Source organism: Rhinoraja longicauda, chromosome 17 (assembly GCF_053455715.1).
Source record: "Rhinoraja longicauda isolate Sanriku21f chromosome 17, sRhiLon1.1, whole genome shotgun sequence".
Classification (NCBI taxonomy): domain Eukaryota; kingdom Metazoa; phylum Chordata; class Chondrichthyes; order Rajiformes; family Arhynchobatidae; genus Rhinoraja; species Rhinoraja longicauda.
This window is the reverse complement of record NC_135969.1, coordinates 20,667,784-20,689,323: the sequence shown is the minus strand read 5'-3', so window position 1 is coordinate 20,689,323 and position 21,540 is coordinate 20,667,784. Positions and strand designations below refer to the sequence as shown.

Genomic DNA, 21,540 nt, shown 5'->3' with positions numbered 1-21,540 from the left:
AGATCAGCCATGATTGAATGGCGGAGTGGACTTAATGGGCCGATTGGCCTCAGTCTGCTCCTATCACTAATGAACTCACCTTGACCCTGCCCGCAGCGATGGCCTGGTTTATTGCCACTGCGATGGCCGTCCGACCTCTTTGGTCTGAGTAGAGAATGCGGGCTTGTGACCCCACTACCTGTGAAGTCAGGACGGTCGAGAGCGTTTAATTGTCATCCTTATATCGGCAACGGAACAATGAACGTCTTACTTACTGCAGCTTAATAGGCCCATAAACGCAATAACACACAGATAAAGACACGATAATACAATAAATTAATAACTGTAATAACCATGGCACAGTGGCACAGCGCTAGAGTTGCTGCCTGCCGGCGCCAGAGACCCCGGTTCTATCCTGACCTCAGGTGCTGTCTCTATGAAATCTGTGCGTTCTCCCTGTGACCGTGTGGGTTTCCTCTGGGTGCTCTGGTTTCCTCCCACACTCCAAGGACATGGTGGCGTATAGGTTAATTGGCTTCAGTAAAATTGTGTGTAGGATAGTGCTAGTGTAGCTGAAGGGCCTGTTTCCCCGCTGTATCTCTAAAGTAAAGTAATACTAAGTGATCATCATAGTGCAAATACTGAAGTTCATATGAACCAGAGACACAGTCTATAGAAGATCAAAAACATCGCCGGGCCATTCCCTCCACAGATGCTGCCTGACCTGCTGAGTTCCTTCAACACCTTTGTGTCCTGCTCAAGATTCCAGCATCTACAGCTCCTTGTGTCTCCACAAAAGATCACAGTTGTTGAGGTTAGTTTTGTGCTGCGTTCAAGAGCCTGATAGTTGTAGGGAAGAAGCTGTTCCTGAACCCGGAGGTCATGGTTTTCAGGTTCCTGTACCTTCTTCGCGATGGTAGCAGCGAGACGAGAGCGTGGCCAGGGTGGTGTGGGTCTGTGATGATGCTGGCTGCCTTTTTGAGGCAGCGCCTCCTGTAGATCCCTTCGATGGTGGGGAGGTCAGTGCCCGAGATGGAGCGGGCAGTGTCCACCGTAGGAAGAGAGGAGGTGAGTGAGAAGGTGAGAAGAGAGGAGGTGAGTGGGTGTTGAGGACAGGGGAGAGGGAGTTGTGTCAACAGGTCTGGGTGTCAGAGGAGAGCTTGGGTAACGTAGACTAAAGCTGGAGGGAGGGATATGGGTGGAAGAGGACGGGAGGAGCAGGTAAAAGGGGAATGGGGGATTCGGGGATGGCAGACGAGTGTGGGGAGGAGGGTAGAGGGGCAGGATGACTGAGGGAGTGGGGAGATGGTGGGAGAGGTGTGTGCACTCTGAGGTGTGGCACAAAAAGAGGGAGTGGGGATTAGAGAGGAGGGGCAGAGGGCAGATTCAGAGGATACGAACCAGCTTGTGGTGGGCGGCCTGACGGATCCAGTGGATGTTGTCGGCATATTGCTGCTTCACTGCATCGCTGTCATCTGCAACACAAACACAGCATTGAGACAGGTGGGGTGGAAGCACAGTGTCAAGTATCCAGGGAAGGGGGATGAAGAACCAGAGAACACAGGTTGAAGGTGCGAGGGGAAAGACATTTATATCTAGTTGTTGATAGCTCGGGTCTCCGAGGCGTTTGGACCTTAGAGACACAGCGTGGAAACGAGCCCTTCAGCCCACTGAGTCCGTGCGACCAGAGACCACTCCGTACACTAGCACTATCCTACACACTCGGGACAATTTACAATTTTACCGAAGCTAATTCACCTGCAAACTTGTACGTCTTGTGCTTGGAGCCTAATGCAGCCTGACCAAAGCTACTTGACTTTTCTCTGTTGTGTTTTACAAGACTGAGAAGATACAAAGGCAAAGCCTGAATGTGATTCAAGGCAATTGACATTTGGACGTAATCTTTCCTTGCTGAAACTCGGTGACTTTGGTAGAGTCTTACAAGTGTGAAATATGTGGAAATGTACTCAACCTGCCAGTAAAACCAATGTCCATTCAACCACAAAGAGTTTGCAGAAGTCCAGCTTAATTCCGCTCTCATACACCACGAGTTGAGGTTTTATGTTCAGGTTTATTATTGTCATGTGTACCGAGTTACAGTGAAAAGCTTTATTTTGCATGCTATCCACACAGATCAGATATACCATGCATCAATACAACAGTTCAAACTCAAGTACAATAGGAAGAGCAAAGGGGAAGATACGGAGTGCAGAATGTAGTTCTTAGCATTGTAGTGCACCAGTTCCAGAGACAAAGTCCAATGGGGTAGAGGTGAATCGGACAGTATCCTAGCTTATGGAAAGACTATTCAGAAGCCTTCAGAAGGGGAAGAAGCCGTTCCTGAGTCTGGTGGTGTGCGCTTACAAGCTTCTGTACCTTCTGCTGGACGGTAGTGGGGAGAAGAAGGAATGACCGGGCAGTGACAAGTCTTTGATGATTACTGGCTGCCTGGACTGGTTGATGTGATTCAGTGATGTTGGTTGAGGGATGAAGAACATTGGCCACATCACGAGGAGCTATATTCCCGAGCCTCCCCTCCACCTACCTTCCTCACGCATTATCTTCTCCAGGACAGAGGTGGCAATGGCGTCGGTCTCCGCCAGGTCACAGGGGTCAGCGGAGGTGCAGACCCAACGGAACGGCCCGAATCCCAACGAGAAGATATCCCTGCAGAGGAGAACACAGCACCTGTCAACGCCACGCCGGTCAACGCCACGCCGGTCAACGCCACGCCGGTCAATGCCACGGCGGTCAACGCCACGCCGGTCAACGCCACGCCGGTCAACGCCACGCCGGTCAACGCCACGCCAGACAACGCCACGCCGGTCATCCACACGCCGGTCATCCACACGCCGGTCATCCACACGCCGGTCATCCACACGCCGGTCATCCACACGCCGGTCATCCACACGCCGGTCATCCACACGCCGGTCAACCACACGCCGGTCATCCACACGCCGGTCATCCACACACCGGTCATCCACACACCGGTCATCCACACACCGGTCATCCACACACCGGTCATCCACACACCGGTCAACCACACACCGGTCATCCACACACTGGTCATCCACACACTGGTCATCCACACACTGGTCATCCACACACTGGTCATCCACACACAGGTCATCTCCACACACTGGTCAACTCCACATGCAACATTGGTCAACCCCACACTGGTCAACCTGACAATGGTGGAGGCCCAGGATAGAAGGGTCAGTATGGGAATGGGAAGGGGAGTTAATACCTTGACTGATGAAGGCCAGGGTGCCAAAAGCCTTCTCCCCACCCTGTCTACCATTTCGCCAGGTCCTAATGTTCAACTCCTAACGCTTCAAGACACCTGTCACTGCCTGAGGTTTTACGAAGGGTGGCACTCACCCACAGTGCCAGACACAACGTGAGCTCCCCCAACACCACACACTCACCCCATGATATGCTGCACGTAGGAAGGGTATTTAAACTCCGTGCCCCCGCCTTCATCTTTCTCCACAGCAGCCCCTGGAATTAGAAAAGAACACGTTCTCTACGTGATGTTCAAAGATTAGGTCAGACGAGAGGTCTCAGTGCCCCTCCCCCAGTGCCGCCCCTCCCCCAGTGCCGCCCCTCCCCCAGTGCCGCCCCTCCCCCAGTGCCGCCCCTCCCCCAGTGCCGCCCCTCCCCCAGTGCCGCCCCTCCCCCAGTGCCGCCCCTCCCCCAGTGCCGCCCCTCCCCCAGTGCCGCCCCTCCCCCAGTGCCGCCCCTCCCCCAGTGCCGCCCCTCCCCCAGTGCCGCCCCTCCCCCAGTGCCGCCCCTCCCCCAGTGCCGCCCCTCCCCCAGTGCCGCCCCTCCCCCAGTGCCGCCCCTCCCCCAGTGCCGCCCCTCCCCCAGTGCCGCCCCTCCCTCACCCCTCCCTCAGGACAGCCCCTCCCTCACCCCTCCCCCAGTGCCGCCCCTCCCTCACCGGCTCTCTTGGCCTCCAGGAGGAATGCGTTCCCATAATCCCAGAAAAACATCCCCCTCTCCGACAGCTTGTTGATGGCTGCCACCTGGCGCCTGAGGCTGCGGGAAGGACGGGGCAGGAGTCACAACAAATTCAGTGCACAGCTCCTCCCACACCCCACATTGCCCTTGCCCCCTCCCCCTACACTGCCCTCCCCCCTCCAACCACCCTCCCCTCAACCTCCTCTCTCCCTCCAACCAAACACCCATCCCTTACCCCTCCTCCCTCCCATTTCCCCTCTTCCAACCCTCACTCCTCCAACTTCACACCTCTCTCATCCTCAATGTCCTCACTTTCCAACACAGCACTCTTTCTCCCCTCACCCCTCCAAAGTTACAACCCCTCTCCTTCTCCTCCCCAACCCAACACCTCTCCCCTTCCATCTTTCCTGTTAAACCTCTCTCCCCTCCATCTCCCTCACCCTCCCACCCAACACTCCTCTCATCCTTACCCCTTCATCTTCCAACCCAGCACCATCCTCCCCAGCCCAACACCTCTCCCCTCCCATCTCTCTCTCAAACCCACTGACCACTCTCCCAGACGCAGTCTAGTGACGCCCATCAGCCCCCTCCCTGCCCACTGGGTGAGGAGAGGAGGGGAGGAGGTCTCGCTCGATGTTCTCACTCACCTCTCCTGGACCAGTGTCCGGAACCGTTTGGGGTCCGTGTGCATCATCTGGTTGGCAGCTGCGAAGGTCAGCCCCACTGGGTAGTAGCCCCCACTGTAGGGGTTGTGGCAGGAAGTCTGGTCCGACCCCAGGTCCACCAGTAGCTCCCCGCTCCGCTCACTCTCCTGCACCAGCCTCTCCCTGCGGGCAACACGACCCTCATCAAACCCTCCCACCACCGAGGAGATTCCGTACATCAATGACCACCCTGTCCAACCTCTGGAGGTGCTCAGCAGGGAGCACACTGACTGGCTGCATCACGGCCTGGTTCAGCAACTCGAACGCCCAGGAATGAAGGAGATTACAGAGAGTGGTGGACACTGCCCGGTCCATCACAGCTACTGACCTCCCCACCATCGAAGGGATCTACAGGAGGCGCTGCCTCAGAAAGGCAGCCAGCATCATCACAGAGACCCTTCTTCAGACTGAGAGTCAGGGGCTAGTGAAACTAGAGGTTTGAAAAGTGTTCAGAGCAAATCAGAGTCAACACCGATGACAAAGGAAAGGTGAAGTCCACAATGGTCCATTGTTGGCAGTGGAAGAGGTGATGACGACGGGATATATGGGTGTGGATATATGGAACTGGCAGGATGACGAGGGTGGGAGAGGAGCAGAGAGAGAGGGAATGCAGGGGTAACTTGAAATTAGAGAAATCAACATTCATACCACTGGGTTGTAAGCTGCCCAAATGGAATTTGAGGTTCTGTTCTTCCAATTTACGTTTGACCTTACTGGCAGTGGAGGAGGCCCAGGGCAGAAAGGTCAGTGTGAGAATGGGAAGGTGAGGGTCAGGACAAAGTGTAGCACAGTGGATACAGACAAGGGGTGGGGGGAGGGGGGGCAATAGGCAGGTAGATTCCTAGAGTTATGCAACATGGAAATATGCCCTTTGGACCAACTTACTCATGCCAACCAAGATGCCATATCTATACTGGTCCCACCTGACCGTGTTTGGCCCATATCCCTCTGGACCTTTCCTTTCCGATAAGTGGTTGGACAAAGGCCAGAGATGAAAAGACAGAAGGTGTGAGACAAAAGGATTGAAGAGTTACGGACTGTGAAGCCAGACGAAGGAATGCAGGTAGAAGGGAGAAATGGGTGTGAGTCCAGTGGGGGAGGGGGGGAATATAATGGGGAGTGGGGAATATAATGGGGAGTGGGGGAGGGGGGAATATAATGGGGAGTGGGGGAATATAATGGGGAGTGGGAGAGGGGGGAATATAATGGGGAGTGGGGGAGGGGGGAATATAATGGGGAGTGGGGGAGGAGGTTTGTCAGAAGTCATGATACAGCCTGCAGTGCAGGGAACATCCCCAGACAGTAAACCCCTGGGATAAGCAGCCAGATATTCCCCACCTACCACAGATCCACCACGTTGCCATGGTAACCGAGGCTGAGGGCCACTTTCGTTCGCCGAGCCTCCCTGAAATTGGGAAAGAGAACAAGTGTTAGTTCATGGAGCGGCAGCGGGTAGAGCTGCTGCCTCACAGCGCCAGAGACCCGGGTTCAATCCTGACCTTGGGTGCTGTCAGTATGGAGTTTGCACGTTCTCCCTGTGACCGAGTGGGTTTTCTCCGGGTGCTCTGGTTTCTTCCCACACTCCAAAGACGTGCAGGTTTGTAAGTTAATTGCCTTCTGTAAATTGCCCCTATGTGTGGGATAAAACTAGTGTACGTGTGATCACTGGTCAGCGTGGACTCGGTGGGCCGAAGGGCCTGTTTCCTCGCTGTATCTCTAAAACTACAACTAAAACACGAGCTGGGGGGAGGTGGGTCGGCGGGGTGGAGGGAGGGGCAGAGGGAGGGGGGTTTGTGGAGGAGGGAAGGACCGTGGGGAGAGTGGGAAGAGAAGAGGTGAGCAGGAATCTCTCACCTGATCTGGGCAATGCATTGGTCCAGACTGTCGGTGAGTTGCATTAACCAGCCTTGTTGCAGGCGTTTCCTCAGTGCTGCCTCATCAACCTGAAACACAGACGTGGTGGGGTTGACTTCACTGCCCTCTGCACTTGGCCCAATTCACTGGGCCTCCCTGACAAATCACAGCGCGTTGTGGATGTAGCCCAGTCCATCACACTGACCAGACTCTCCACCATTGACTCCATCTACACTACACGCTGCCTCGGGAAAGCAGCCGACATCATCATGACCTCCCCTCGCCCGTCCAGCACAAGGTAGACAAATCTGAGAGCCTGCACCACCAGATGCATCTCCCACTATCCCATCTCCACCTCCGCCGCTCCAACCCCCACCTTGTGGCTAAAGGGATCAGGGGGTATGGAGAGAAGGCAGGTACGGGATACTGAGTTGGATGATCAGCCATGATCATATTGAATGGTGGTGCAGGCTCGAAGGGCCGAATGGCCTACTCCTGCACCTATTTTCTATGTTTCTATGTTTCCCCTCCCCTCCTTCTCTCCTCCCCATGCCCCACTACCACCCTACCATTCCCCATCTCCCCCTGCATCTCGCCAACACCCACCCCCCTCCTCTTCCTCTCCCCTCCACCACTACAAACCCACTTCCCTCCTCCTCCCCCACCTCTATCCCCTTCCTCTCCCCCCCTCCCCTCCATCACCACTCCCCTGCGGGCGTGGGGCCCATGAGCCCATGACTACTCACCTCGGCGATGACTCCCACACAGCCGGTGATGGTGGCTGCCTTGGCCTGGGCCCCGCTCATGCCGCCCAGGCCGGAGGTGACCAGCACCCGACCCCCGAGGCCGGACTCCCCCAGGTAGCGGCGGCCCGCGTTCAGCAGCGTCAGCTGTGGCCGGGACACTGGGGTTAGTACAGGAACGACCCCTTTGAACTTAGAGGGAGGGAGAGAGAGGGGGGTGTGTGCTGGGACGGAGGGATGGAGGCGTGCTGGGACGGACGGAGGGAGGGAGGGAGGGAGGGGTGCCGGGACAGAGGTGTGCCGGAAGGGAGGGAAGGAGAGAAGAGTGCTTGGAGGGAGGGATGAAGGGGTGCTGGGAGGGAGAGAGAGGGAGGGAGGGAGAGAGAGGGAGGGGTGCTGGGACGGAGGGAGGGAGGAGTGCCGGGAGGGAGAGAGGGGTGCCGGGATGGAGGGGTGCCGGGAGGGAGGGAAGGGTGCTTGGAGGGAGGGATGAAGGGGTGCTGAGGGAGGGAGGGAGGGAGAGAGAGAGGGAGGGGTGCTGGGACGGAGGGAGGGAGGGAGGGAGGGAGGGGTGCCGGGAGGGAAGGAGAGAAGGGTGCTTGGGGGGAGGGATGGGGTGCTGAGAGGAAAGGAGGGAAGGAGGGAGGGAGAGAGATAGGGAGGTGTGCTGGGACGGAGGGATGCTGAGAGTGAGGGAGGGTTGCTGGGAGGGAATGAGTGAGAGAGGGAAGGAGGGAGGGAAGGGCATCCTTACCACCGTGCCGTGAACAATCCCCTGGGGACCGATGTAACAAAAGCTTCCGGCAGTCATCTGACCGTACCTGAGGCAACACAAGTATTAACATTTGCTCAATTTAAAAATGTCACACTCAGAGTGGCACGATGGTGCAGCGGTAGAGTTGCTGCCTTACAGCGAATGCAGCGCTAGTGACCCAGGTTCGATCCTGACTACGGGCGCTGTCTGTACAGTTTGTACGTTCTCCCTGTGACCTGTGTGGGTTTTACTCCGAGATCTTCGGTTTCCTCCCACACTCCAAAGACGTACAGGTTTGTAGGTTAATTGGCTGGGCAAATGTAAAAATTGTCCCGAGTGGGTGTAGGACAGTGTTAATGTGCGAGGATCGCTGGGCGGCGCGGACCCGGCGGGCGAAAGGGCCCGTTTCCGCGCTGTTACCCTAAACTAAAGGCTTTAGTAATTTTATTTAGTAATTAAATCTCTTTTAAAAAGTCCTTTAGTTTTTAAAATATCCTACGGGGAAAAGTAACTTTGTCATGGGGAGTCTGAAACTCTCAGCATTCGTTTTGTTTAGAGATACAGTGGGGGAAACAGGCTCTTCAGCCCAGCGAGTCCACACCGACCAGTGATCCCCGTTACACTAACACTATCCTACACACTAGGGACAATTTACACTTTACAGAAGCCAAAGTAATCTGCAACTCCGCACGTTTTTTTTTTTAGTTGGGAGGAAACCGGAGCACCCGGAGGAAATCCCCGCCATCACAGGGATAACGTACAAAGTCCGTATAGACAGCACCCGTGGTGAGGATCGAACCCGGGTCTCTGGCGCTGTGACGCAGAGGGTCTACTCGCTGTGCCGCCATGGTGGGATTTGAACTCTTATCTCTGGATCAGAGCTTCCTACTCTGAATACTGGCCCATTAACAACTACTAGGCTAACTTTGAATGTTTTAAATGGGCAGAGAAATGGCTCAACAAACAACCTCAGATATCAAAGGACAACAGAATACATAATCCCTTTCACCCAGGATAATGAGTTAGACTCTTGAACTCAGTTTCAGGAGATGACAGGATTTTTATCGAACACCAAGGCCCCAACAGAACTCAGACTCGGACACAGAACTGGGGCCTGCAACTTTGTTCTCTGGCATGTAGGAGGCTGAGGGGTGACGTTATTGAGGTGCACAAGATCACGAGGGGCACGGATAAAGTGAACGCTCACAGTCTTTTCCTCAGGGTAGAGGATTCTAAAACTAGAGGGCACAGGATTAAGGTGAGAGGGGAGAGATTTTTCACTCAGAGGGTTGTCCCTAACTGGAACGAGCTGCCTGGGGAAGCTATTGAAGTGGATACAATTAAGGATTTTAAAAGACATTTGGACAGATAGATGGATAGGAAGGGTTTAGAGGGACATGGGCCAAATGCCGACAAATGGGACTAGCCCAGAATGCACAGACCAGGTCGGCTGAAGGGCCTATTTTTGTACAGTACAGCCCTGTGACTGCATAACCCACTGATCCACAATTAACACTGCAGGTCAGCACAGTGACACAGCTGATAGAGCTGCTGCCTCCCAATGCCAGAGACCCAGGTTTGGTCCTGACCTCGGGTGCTGTCTGTGTGGAGTTAGCACGTTCTCCCTGTGACCGTATGGGTATCCTCCAGGTGCTCCGGTTTCCACCCTCATCACAAAGACATGCGAGTCTGTAGATTAATTGGCCCTCTGTAAATTGCCGGCAGTGTGTAGGGAGTGGATGAGAAAGTGGGATAACATAGAACTGGTGTGAACGGGCGATGGATGGTCGAAATGGACTCGGTGGGCCGAAGGGCCTGCTTCCACACTATCTTTCACACAGAAATCATTCCTAGTTTAATGGACCCTTACATGGTCACTCCCATGGCAAACATCTTCTCGTACTCCTCCCTCGAAGAGTAGTTGGGAACCATCTGGAAGGACAAGGAGAACGGGTCAGGGCCACAAGGAAATGCAGAAGATCACCCCGACACGAGACTCACAACGGGAAACCCTCGGCCGCGCAGGGAGATCAGGGAAAGGTCAGCCACAGCTCTGCCCTCGCGTAGCCTTTAACACGATGCTTTTATAATAGGCCGTACGCGCAATGTCCGATTCCCAATAAACTCCCATCCCCGCCGCGATTTCAGGAAAAGTGAGGAGTGGAAAGAAAAGATGGACGAGAAAGAGGGAGCAAATTAAAGCAAAGTGAGAGAGAGAGAGAGAGAGAGAGAGAGAGAGAGAGAGAGAGAGAGAGAGAGAGAGAGAGAGAGAGAGAGAGAGAGAGAGAGAGAGAGAGAGAGAGAGAGAGAGAGAGCAGTGGAAGGAGAGAGGGGGGGGTAGAGGGAGTGAGACAGAGAGATAGATAGAGAGACAAACAGACAGGGAGGAGGAGAGAGAGAAGGAGAGGGAGAATGAGACAGAGAGACGCAACAAGAAGTAGAGAGAAGGGCAAGACACAAAGTGCTGGAGGAAGTCAGCAGGGCAGGCAGCATCTGTGGAGGGAAGGAATGGACAGACAACTTTTCGGGTCGGGACCTTTCTTCGGGGGGGGGGGGAGAGAAAGCTCAAAAAGAGAGATGGGGCTGGGACAAGGCCTGGCAAGTGACAGGTGGATACAGGCGAGGGGTAGTTGGCAGGTGATTGGGAGTAATTACCAAAGGCTAGAGGTGAAAAAAAGACGAAAGGACGACAGATAAGAAGAGAAGTGCAATGAAATGTAAAGCCAGAAGAAGGGATATGTGTGGAAGGGGAAAGAGGGGGGTGAAAAGGAAATGGGGGCTGGGCGGCTGGGTGATATGGAGGAGGGGAGAGGAGCAGGGTGACTGGGGGGAATGGCAGATAATGGTGCCGTATTGCTCTATGTTCCAATTATCCATCAAACTCCTGCAGAAGCTTCTGCCACACTAAGCGATAGTCACAAGGTGTCGTGTTCTGCCTATGAAATTCACCCAACAATTTCAATGGATCTGAACTTCTTGTTCTCTGGCACAGTCTTCTTCCTTTCAGAAATGTAATGTGTAAATTTTGCATAATTTCCGCACGTTTTTGTATCTGTTTGTTTGTCTGAGCCTATGTCCCTGTGATCTGCTGCAAGCAAGCTTTCCATTGTCCCTGTGTGTGTGTGTGTGAGAGAGACAATAAACTCAGCATGATTTTATTAACTTTGGAGGAGAGGTTCCTTGCCATGCAATTACCAGCACAAACCTCAATGGGGACATCTTGTGGCAGCAGCCCAACGCTTCATCAGTATGAAGCTGAGTGGATCAAGCTTGTATACACTGGAATTTAGAAGGATGAGAGGAGATCTTATCGAAACGTATAAGATTATTAAGGGGTTGGACACGTTAGAGGCAGGAAACATGTTCCCAATGTTGGGGGAGTCCAGAACAAGGGGCCACAGTTTAAGAATAAGGGGTAGGCCATTTAGAACTGAGATGAGGAAAAACTTTTTCAGTCAGATAGTTGTGAATCTGTGGAATTCTCTGCCTCAGAAGGCAGTGGAGGCCAATTCTCTGAATGCATTCAAGAGAGAGCTGGATAGAGCTCTTAAGGAAAGCGGAGTCAGGGGGTATGGGGAGAAGGCAGGAACGGGGTACTGATTGAGAATGATTAGCCATGATCACATTGAATGGCGGTGCTGGCTCGAAGGGCCGAATGGCCTCCTCCTGCACCTATTGTCTATTGTCTATTATTGATCTGTACCCTAAGTCCCCATTATCTGTTGATTTCTGTCTGCTGATACCTGTACGCTGGACATTGCCCCCACCACACGTTACTATGAACAATTATGTCCCTGTACATGTACACCTTGAGATTCATTGTGGTTCAGCTAGTAAAGCTGTCGCCTCACAACATCAGCAACCCTGGTTCAATCCTGCTATCTGTGTGGAGCTTGCACGCTCTTCCTGTGACCATGTGGGGTTTTCTTGAGGTGCTCCAGTGTCCTTCCACATCTTAAAGGTTTGCAAATTAATTGGCCACTGCAAAAATGTTTCCAGTGTTTAGGTGCAATTGCGAATCTGGGGGAAGTTGATGGGAATGTGGGCAGAATAAAATAGGATTAACATTATGGGGATAAGGCAGGAGAACGGGGTCGAGAAGGACAGATACACCAGCCTTGATTAAATGGCAGAGTAGACTTGATGCTCCAAGAACTTATGAACATAACTTATGATATATGTGCACGTGAATCTGCGGATCAGTCTGTCCACCCAAAATGTCCTCTGTCCATTCCATCCACAGATGCTGCCTTACCCGCTGAGTTCCTCCAGCACTGCTCTTGGGACCCTTCTTGGAGTAGGGGAGAGAAAGCTGGAAGAGAGGTGTGGGCGGGACAAAGTCTGGCAAGTGATAGGTGGGTACAGGTAAGGGGGAAGTTTGACAGGCAGATGACTGGACAAACGCCAATGATGAAGAGTCAAATAATGATAGATTTTAAATAGATTCTATGTGAAATAATGACAGCTTTTAGTTTTAGTTTAGCTTCATGTCACGTGTACAGTGGAAGGTTTTTTGTTCCGAAGAGGTGTGAATTGTGAAGCCAGAGGAAGGAATGTAGGTGGAAGGGGATAAGATGGGTGTGCGTCCAGTTGGGGTGACAGGGAAAGGGGGTAGAAAAGGTGTGAGATAAGGAGACAAGGATAGAAGAGGCGTGGATTGTGAAGCTGGAGGAAGGGATAGATGGAAGAGATGGGGAAGGGGATACATGGGTGTGAATCCAGAAGGGACACGAGAAAGGGAGAGGGTGAAAAGGGAGGGGGGGGGGGGGGGGGTAGACAGTAGACCTAAAATTGGAGAATTCAAAATGGCCAATCTATTATAAGAAAGGGAGTTACTGAAGGTTCAAGAATTGGACATTGCGTCTAGAAAGACACAAGGGGACCAGACGGAAGATGGGATGTTGTTCCTCAGGCTTGTACTGGGCTTTGTTGTGACAGTGAGATGAGATGAGGAGGGATTTCTTTAGCTAGAGGGTGGTGAATCTGTGGAATTCATTGCCACAGACAGCTGTGGAGGCCAAGTGATTTTTTAAAGTGGAGATTGCCAGATTGTTGATTAGTAAGCTGGTCGAGGGTTATGGGGAGAAGGCAGGAGAATGGGGTTGAGAGAGAGAGATAGGTCAGCCTTGATCGAACGGTGGAGTTAGCCTCGATGGGCTGAATGTCCTAATTCTGCCCCTGTGCCATATGAACAGTGCGGGAGACCGCAGGTGGACGTGTCTGAGTGGGAGGGGGATGGAAGGGGCGACGGGGTTGACGTGGCGGTGATGAGGCACTCAGGTTGGCCGCTGTGGGGTGGTCGGCCTTACCATGCCGTTGGTGATGACCATACGGGGTGCGCTGGGGGCACTGGGGAACAAGCCCTGAGGATGTCCACTACACATCACCAGTGTCTGGTCCTCGCCCATCTCCGAGAGGTACTGCATGGTGATCCAGAACTGAAGAGAGAGGGGCAAGTCACCAACAGCAACGGTCCGTCCGGCAACTATCCCCAATGACCATGGCGATTTATGGTCAATAAATCTTTTACCCAGAGTAGGGGAATCAAGAACCAGAAGGCATACTGTAGGTTCAAGGTGAGAGGGGAAAGATTTAATAGGAACCTGAGGGGGAGCTTTTTCATAGAGAGGGTGGTGGGTGTATGGAACGAGCTGCCAGAGGAGGTAGTTGAAGCAGATACAGTGACAACATTTTAATGTCACGGACAGGTAATGGATAAGGTAGATTTAGAGGGATTTAGGCCAAATGCGGGCAGGTTGGACTAGTGAAGATGGGACATGTTGGTTGGCGTGGGGGAGTCAGGCCGAAGGGCCTGTTTGCACGCTGTATGTCTCAATGACAATGTCTCTTGTCCACAGTAGGGGAATCGAGAACCAGAGGATATAGGTTCAAGGTGCGGGGAAAGGATTTAAAAGGAACCCGAGGGGTAACTTGTTTTTTCCACATGGGTGGTGGGTATATGGAACGAGCTGCCAGAGGAGGTAGTTGAGGCAGGTACTATCACAATGTTTAAGAGTCATTTAGACAGGTACATGGATAGGATAGGTTTAGAGGGACATGAGCCAAACCGCAGGCAAGTGGGACTAGTGTAGCTGGGGCATGTTGGCCGGCGTGGGCAAGTGGGGCGGAAGGGCCCGTTTCTGTGCTTTGTGACTCTATGTACACTGTGAGTGCACCAGCATACGGATGACCATGTTGCAATCTCATGTTTACAAACTACACAAAATGGATTTGAATTAATGTAATAATGTAATAATAGTGATGGGACGCAGGACGGAGGGTTCTACACAGGGACGAGTGTTGGGCGGGAAGGGAGGGGGGGGAGTGAGAACGTGCAGAGTACGATCCCATGGTGATCTATCAATGGCCACCATGGATGGGCTTAGCTGAGCCCAGTTACTGAAGACCACCATCAATGGCCACCATCGATGGGCTTACCTGAGCCCAGTTACTGAAGACTTGTCCATTCCCTCCGTACGTCACCAGCTCGTGGGGAAACTGCAACAGAATTCAACGGAATCAATGGAAAGGTTGACCATCATTTACCTGGATTTGTCAAGGCCCCACCCCACCACTCTTCTCCAGCTTTCTCCCCCCCCCGTCCTCCACAAGTCTGAAGGGTCCCGACCCAAACCATCATCTGCCCATTCCCTCCGCAGATGCTGCCTGACAGAGTTCCTGCAGCACTTTGTGTTTCCCGCAGTGAGGCGCTGAGCCTGGCGAAAATGACTCGGAAGGGTTTACCTGGGCTACCCGGGGGCTTGCCTGCACTACCTGAGGGCTTGCCTGCGCTACCTGAGGGTTTGCCTGGGCTACCTGAGGGCTTACCTGGGCTACCGGGGAGCCGCGTGCGCGGTGGGAGTATCCTGGGGAGCCATGCAGGCCCGATCCACCCGCCGAACAACCACGCCGCCGCCGACCCGTGGGGCCTCGGCGGTGGTGGGGCCTGGGCGGTGGTGGGGCCTGGGCGGTGGTGGGGCCTGGGCGGCGGTGGGGCCTTGGCGGCGGTGGGGCCTGGGCAGTGGTGGTGGGGCCTGGGCGGCGGTGGGGCCTGGGCGGCGGTGGGGCCTGGGCGGTGGTGGTGGGGCCTGGGCGGCGGTGGGGCCTGGGCGGTGGTGGTGGGGCCTGGGCGGCGGTGGGGCCTGGGCGGCGGTGGGACCTCGGCGGTGGTGGTTGGGCCTCGGCGGCGGTGGGGCCTGGGCGGTGGTGGTGGGGCCTGGGCGGTGGCGGTGGGGCCTGGGCGGTGGCGGTGGGGCCTGGGCGGTGGTGGTGGGGCCTGGGCGGTGGTGGTGGGGCCTGGGCGGCGGTGGGGCCTGGGCGGTGGCGGTGGGGCCTGGGCGGCGGTGGGGCCTGGGCGGCGGTGGGGCCTGGGCGGCGGTGGGGCCTGGGCGGTGGTGGGGCCTGGGCGGTGGTGGTGGGGCCTGGGCGGTGGTGGTGGGGCCTGGGCGGTGGTGGTGGGGCCTGGGCGGTGGTGGTGGGGCCTAGGCGGCGGTGGGGCCTGGGCGGTGGCGGTGGGGCCTGGGCGGTGGCGGTGGGGCCTGGGCGGCGGTGGGGCCTGGGCGGCGGTGGGGCCTGGGCGGTGGTGGGGCCTCGGTAGCGATGGTGGGGCCTCGGTAGCGGTGGTGGGGCCTCGGCGGCGGTGGTAGGGCCTCGTGGTCGATGAGCGTGGGGGGGAGGGGAAGACAATGGGGACCTGGCGTGGGGGGACCGCTGCAAGGGACAGTGGGAGACCAAAGGGGGACCCAGTGTGGGGGAGCACTCTAGTTTTACTCTGTACACATGGCAGCCAGCCAACAGTCACTTGTTTTTTTCTTTTTCTTTTCACTTTTAATTTCAAGTTTTTGTGTACCTTGTGTGTTGTGACTGTCGGCAGACCAACTTCCCTCCGGCAATGACTAAAGTTTTATCGTATCGTGTTGTATACTTGGGGGCTCACCTGGACTACCCGAGGGCTTATCTGGGCTACCAGAGGGCTTATCTGGGCTACCCGAGGGCTTACCTGGGCTACTCGAGGGCTTACCTGGGCTACCCGAGGGCTTATCTGGGCTACCAGAGGGCTTATCTGGGCTACCCGAGGGCTTATTTGGGCTACCCGAGGGCTTATCTGGGCTACCAGAGGGCTTATCTGGGCTACCAGAGGGCTTATCTGGGCTACCCGAGGGCTTATCTGGGCTACCCGAGGGCTTATCTGGGCTACCCGAGGGCTTATCTGGGCTACCCGAGGGCTTACCTGGGCTACTCGAGGGCTTACCTGGGCTACCCGAGGGCTTATCTGGGCTACCAGAGGGCTTATCTGGGCTACCCGAGGGCTTATTTGGGCTACCCGAGGGCTTATCTGGGCTACCAGAGGGCTTATCTGGGCTACCAGAGGGCTTATCTGGGCTACCCGAGGGCTTATCTGGGCTACCCGAGGGCTTATCTGGGCTACCCGAGGGCTTATCTGGGCTACCCGAGGGCTTATCTGGGCTACCCGAGGGCTTATCTGGGCTACCCGAGGGCTTATCTGGGCTACCAGAGGGCTTATCTGGGCTACCTGAGGGCTTATCTAGGCTATCCGAGGGCTCATCTGGGCTATCCGAGGGCTTATCTGGGCTACCAGAGGGCTTATCTGGGCTACCCGAGGGCTTATTTGGGCTACCCGAGGGATTATCTAGGCTACCAGAGGGCTTATTTGGGCTACCCGAGGGCTTATTTGGGCTACCCGAGGGCTTACCTGGGCTACCTGGAGGCTTACCTGGGCTACCTGGGGGTCCAGGTTGTTCATGATCATGTGCATGATCGCTGCTGCTGCCTTCGACTTGCTGGGGTACTCATCGATCGGGTGAGCTCTGGGAAGGCAGCATCAACATCCCGTTATTATTAATATATAGAACACAAAACAGTGCAGCACAACAACAGGCCCTTCGGCCCACAATGTCTGTGCTGAACGTGATGCCAAGACAAACTCTTATCTGCCTGCACATAATCCATATCCCTCCATTCCCTGCATATCCATGAGCCTATCTAAAAGCCTCTTAAACACCACTATCATATCTGCCTCCACCACCAACCCCGTCGGGCAGGTTCCAGGCCCCCACCACCCTCTGTGTAAAAAAAACTTGTCCCGCACATCTCCTTTAAACTTTGCCCCTCTCACCTTAAAGCTGTGCCCTCTAGCCTTTGACATTTCCACCCTGGGAATAAGGTCTAGCCTAGAGATGCCCCAAAGAACTTTGCCAATATCCTTGAACCACTTTGTCCAGTGTGTTCCCACCACATCCACCACAAGATCACCCCCTCACCCTTCCGCGCTCCAAGGAATGGCAGCTCCTGTGCTGCCCAATGTCTCCCTATAGTTCCGGCCCTCGTTTCCTGGCAACCTCCTCACGAGTCTCCTCAGCACTTCTTCCCCGCCTGGTAAAACTCACCTCAGGTCACTCTGCGGACAGAAGCGGTACATGTAGATGTGGCCAAACTCCCGGAGCTCAGCCGCAAACTCGGGGGCCAGGGTCCCGTGGACATCCGGAGGGAAATAACGCAAGGAATTCCTCACGGCAACCTGTGGCACCAAAAACGCACCTTCACCACCAACACGCAGGGTAATCGAGGGATAGGGTTCCCCACTCCAGTCCCACGGGTCAGTGGGTCACTCTCTTCTTCAGAGGCGGGTGGGTGGTGGTTTGATGGGGCAGTGCTGAGGGAGCGCCGCGCTGTGGGAGGGGCGGTACTGAGGGAGCGCCGCACTGTGGGAGGGGCGGTACGGAGTGTTGCACTGGGAGGGGCGGTACTGAGGGAGTGTTGCACTGTGGGAGGGGCGCACTGTGGGAGGGGCGGTACTGAGGGAGGGTCACACTGTGGGAGGGGCGGTACTGAGGGAGCGCCACACTGTGGGGGTGGGGTACTGGGGGAGCGCCGCACTGTGCGAGGGGCGGTACTGAGGGAGTGTTGCACTGTGGGAGGGGCGGTACTGAGGGAGTGTTGCACTGTGGGAGGGGCGGTACTGAGGGAGTGTTGCACTGTGGGAGGGGCGGTACTGAGGGAGCGCCGCACTGTGGGAGGGGCGGTACTGAGGGAGCGCCGCACTGTGGGAGGGGCGGTACTGAGGGAGGGTCACACTGTGGGAGGGGCGGTACTGAGGGAGCGCCACACTGTGGGGGTGGGGTACTGGGGGAGCGCCGCACTGTGGGAGGGGCGGTACGGAGTGTTGCACTGTGGGAGGGGCGGTACTGAGGGAGTGTTGCACTGTGGGAGGGGCGGTACTGAGGGAGTGTTGCACTGTGGGAGGGGCAGTACTGAGGCTGGAGTACAATCCACAGCTGCCATTTGTTTCTCATTGACCACAGCCCTTGCCCTCGAGGTCCAAGAAGCAATTGGATTGAGCAATTGGAAGAGTGAATTCATTACCTGTCAGTGACACCAGTCCCTCCACCCTCCCCCTCCCATCCATGACCTGCAACCAGCAGAGACTAGAAACCAAAAATGTGGAGTTAATTGTTCACCAAATTATCAGTTAAACATTCAACCTAATGATTAGCCATGAGATAACAGAAACCAAAGGAACACCATCGGTAGGCAATGGGAATCTGTGTTGCCTTACTTGTCGTAGACTGAGAGACATACAGCATGGAAACAGGCCCTTCGGCCCACCGAGCCCATGCCGACCATCAATCACCAGTTTACACTGATCCGACATTAATCCCATTCTCCCCACATTCCCATCAATGTTCTACCCCTCTCCCTACACATTAGGGGCAATTTACCTATAAACCTGCACGTTATTGGGAAGTGGGAGGAAACCCACGTGGTCACAGGGTGAACATGCAAACTCCTCACAGACAACGATGGAGGTCGGGATTGAACTGGGGTCTCTGGCTCTGTGAGGCATCTCCACCCATTGCTCCATTGTCCCACCCAATCTAGGGGTATCAAACTGAGGAAACTCTGTGCTTGCTGTAAGCTCCCACAACTCCTGAGGGGATTGAGGTCAAGGAGTCATAAGGCCCTTCTGCCCAATTCATCTATCCTGACAAAGATGCCCCATCTAAGCTGGTCCCACCTGGCCTCATCATCCTGACCAAGATGCCCCATCTCAGCTAGTCCCAACTGGCCTCATCATCCTGACCAAGATGCCCCATCTAAGCTGGTCCCACCTCGCCTCATCAGCCTGACCAAGATGCCCCATCTAAACTGGTCCCAACTGGCCTCATCATCCTGACAAAGATGCCCCATCTAAGCTGGTCCCACCTGGCCTCATCATCCTGACCAAGATGCCCTATCTCAGCTAGTCCCATTTGGCCTCACCAGCCCTTTATCCCTCTAAACCTTTCCTATCCATGTACCCGTCTGTGTCTTTTAAATATTGTTGTTCAAAAAAATCATTTGAACCTCAGTGTGCCATGGGATTATGACTTTCACAAGACATTTGGGCAGATTCACAGATGGGAAGCGTTTAGAGGGATATGGGCCAAACTCGGGCAAAGGTTACTAGCCTAATGTGCCACGATGTAAAGCGCCGGAGTAACTCAGCGGGCCAGGCAGCATCTCTGGAGAACATGGATAGGTGACGTTTCGGGTCGAGACCCTCCACACCAGAAACATCACCTATCCATGTTCTCCAGAGATACTGCTTGTCCTCCTGAGTTACTCCAGCACTTTGGGTCCTTTATAGTAAACCACCTCTGCAGTTCCTTGTTTCTGTCGCCACATGGATCAACTTGGTCAGCCTGGACACGGTGGGCCGAAGGGCCTTCATAAGTTATAGGAGCAGAATTCATCCCATCATGTCTACTCTGCCATTCAATCATGGCAGATCTAGCTTTCCCTCTCAATCCAATTCTTCTGCCTTCTCCCATAATCCCTCACACCTGTACTAATCACAAATCTATCAATCTCCACCTTAAAAATACCCAATGACTTGGCCTCCACTGTCGCTCCTGGCAATGAATTCCACAGATTCACCACCCTCTGACTAAAGAAATTCCTCCTCATCTCCTTTCTAAAGGTACATCCTTTTATTCTGAGGCCATGGCCTCTGGTCCTAACTCCTAAGTATCATTGAACCTTCAGTCCTTGGAGGCCAATCCCTCATATCAACCTCGGCATCTTCAGAGCTGCCAGCTGCCCTCCCAACACAAAGCTCTTGGGACAAGAGTCTTCAGCTCCTGTTCGAAGAAACTCCCCTGCCTCTCGATTTGTCCTGAGCTAAAAAGGACTTTATTCCTTGGAGCACAAGAGGCTGAAGGATGATCTTACAGACGTAAACATGATCATGAGAGGAATAGATAGAGTAAACGCACAGTCTTTAACCCAGAGTAAGGGAGTCAAGAACCGTAGGTTTAAGGTAAGAGGGGAAAGATTTAATAGGAACCTGAAGAGCAACCTTTTCGCATAGAGAGGGTTTATGGAACGAGCTGCCACGGGAGGTAGTTATGGCAGGTACTATAACAACATTTAAAAGACACTTGGCAGGTACATGGATTGGAAAGGTTTAGTGGGATATGGGCCAAACGTGGGACATCTTGGTCGGGGTGGGCCGAAGGGCCTGTTTTTGTGCTGTGTGACTATGAGTAGAAGACGCAAACCCATGACAGAGGTGGGAGAGACGCGCGGATCGAGTACCTTCTCTTCCTGGAGGGTGAGCTTGGGGGTCCGGATGGGGGCGTGGGACACACGGCTACTCCTCCTTCTGTTGGGGGGCAGGGGGTCCAGGGGCAGCCCCGAGCACAACTCCCTCAGGCTGACCATCTCCACGCCGTCCAGTTCCACACAGAGGCAAAGGGGAGAGGGAGGCGGGAGCTGCTTTACAGCCGTGGGAGGGAGGGAGGGAGGGTCCCCACTCCCCTCTATCATTGGGCCTCAATGATCCACAAACAAGTCAATGATTCACCTGCCCGGCTGATCAGCTCGGTCCCGTCTCCGTCAAACCCCCACCTTGTACATGGCTCGCGGGCAGTTGTGTGTGCGGGCAGGCTTTGCACACAGTAGTTAGTGTCCACTTCCCTCATGATTTAATTGTACCTGGACTTGACCGCACTTGTGCGTATGACAATTAACGCCACTTGAAGGAGCAACGCGATGGCAGCACAGGGAGAGCTCCTGCCTCACAATACAATACAATATATCTTTGTTGTCATTGTACAGGGGTACAACGAGATTGGGAATGTGCCTCCCATACAATGCAATAAATTAATTAGCTAGTCAGTATTAATTTAAACAACCCAATGAGACAAATTAGAACAGTTTTAAAACAGAATAAAGTGCAAGTAGATCTGTGCCGGATCACTGTGCGATGTGACCATCCGGCTCAGCAGGACCGGTTCATAGCAGCTATGGCCCTGGGGATGAAGCTGTTCCTGAGTCTGGAGGTGCGGGCGTAGAAGGTCTTGTAGCGTCTGCCCGATGGTAGAAGTTCGAACAGACTGTTGCAGGGGTGTGAAGTGTCTTTGTGGATGCTGGTGGCTTTTCTGAGGCATCGTGTGTTGTAGATGCCCTCCAAGGCTGGTAGCTGTGTTCCGATGGTCCTCTGAGCTCTATGGACTACCCGCTGATGAACTTTCCTCTGCCT

At 54.6% G+C, this 21,540-nt stretch overlaps 1 protein-coding gene across 1 annotated transcript in view; it reads right to left on the bottom strand.

The window, feature by feature from the left end:
- The window catches only part of uroc1 (urocanate hydratase 1), a 29,967-nt gene extending 9,227 nt beyond the window's left edge, over nucleotides 1-20,740 (bottom strand). The window contains exons 1-16 of the mRNA XM_078414281.1: nucleotides 20,595-20,740; nucleotides 17,405-17,535; nucleotides 16,732-16,825; nucleotides 14,436-14,495; nucleotides 13,307-13,435; nucleotides 9,868-9,929; nucleotides 7,998-8,064; nucleotides 7,247-7,390; nucleotides 6,501-6,589; nucleotides 5,989-6,051; nucleotides 4,590-4,769; nucleotides 3,923-4,020; nucleotides 3,408-3,480; nucleotides 2,525-2,646; nucleotides 1,381-1,454; nucleotides 80-178 (exon numbers count right to left, since the gene is read on the bottom strand). Coding sequence (XP_078270407.1) covers nucleotides 80-178; nucleotides 1,381-1,454; nucleotides 2,525-2,646; nucleotides 3,408-3,480; nucleotides 3,923-4,020; nucleotides 4,590-4,769; nucleotides 5,989-6,051; nucleotides 6,501-6,589; nucleotides 7,247-7,390; nucleotides 7,998-8,064; nucleotides 9,868-9,929; nucleotides 13,307-13,435; nucleotides 14,436-14,495; nucleotides 16,732-16,825; nucleotides 17,405-17,535; nucleotides 20,595-20,720 — 1,611 coding nt within the window. The 5' untranslated portion in view covers nucleotides 20,721-20,740. The remainder of the gene's footprint in view (nucleotides 1-79; nucleotides 179-1,380; nucleotides 1,455-2,524; nucleotides 2,647-3,407; nucleotides 3,481-3,922; nucleotides 4,021-4,589; nucleotides 4,770-5,988; nucleotides 6,052-6,500; nucleotides 6,590-7,246; nucleotides 7,391-7,997; nucleotides 8,065-9,867; nucleotides 9,930-13,306; nucleotides 13,436-14,435; nucleotides 14,496-16,731; nucleotides 16,826-17,404; nucleotides 17,536-20,594) is intronic.
- Between the last annotated feature and the right edge of the window lie 800 nt (nucleotides 20,741-21,540).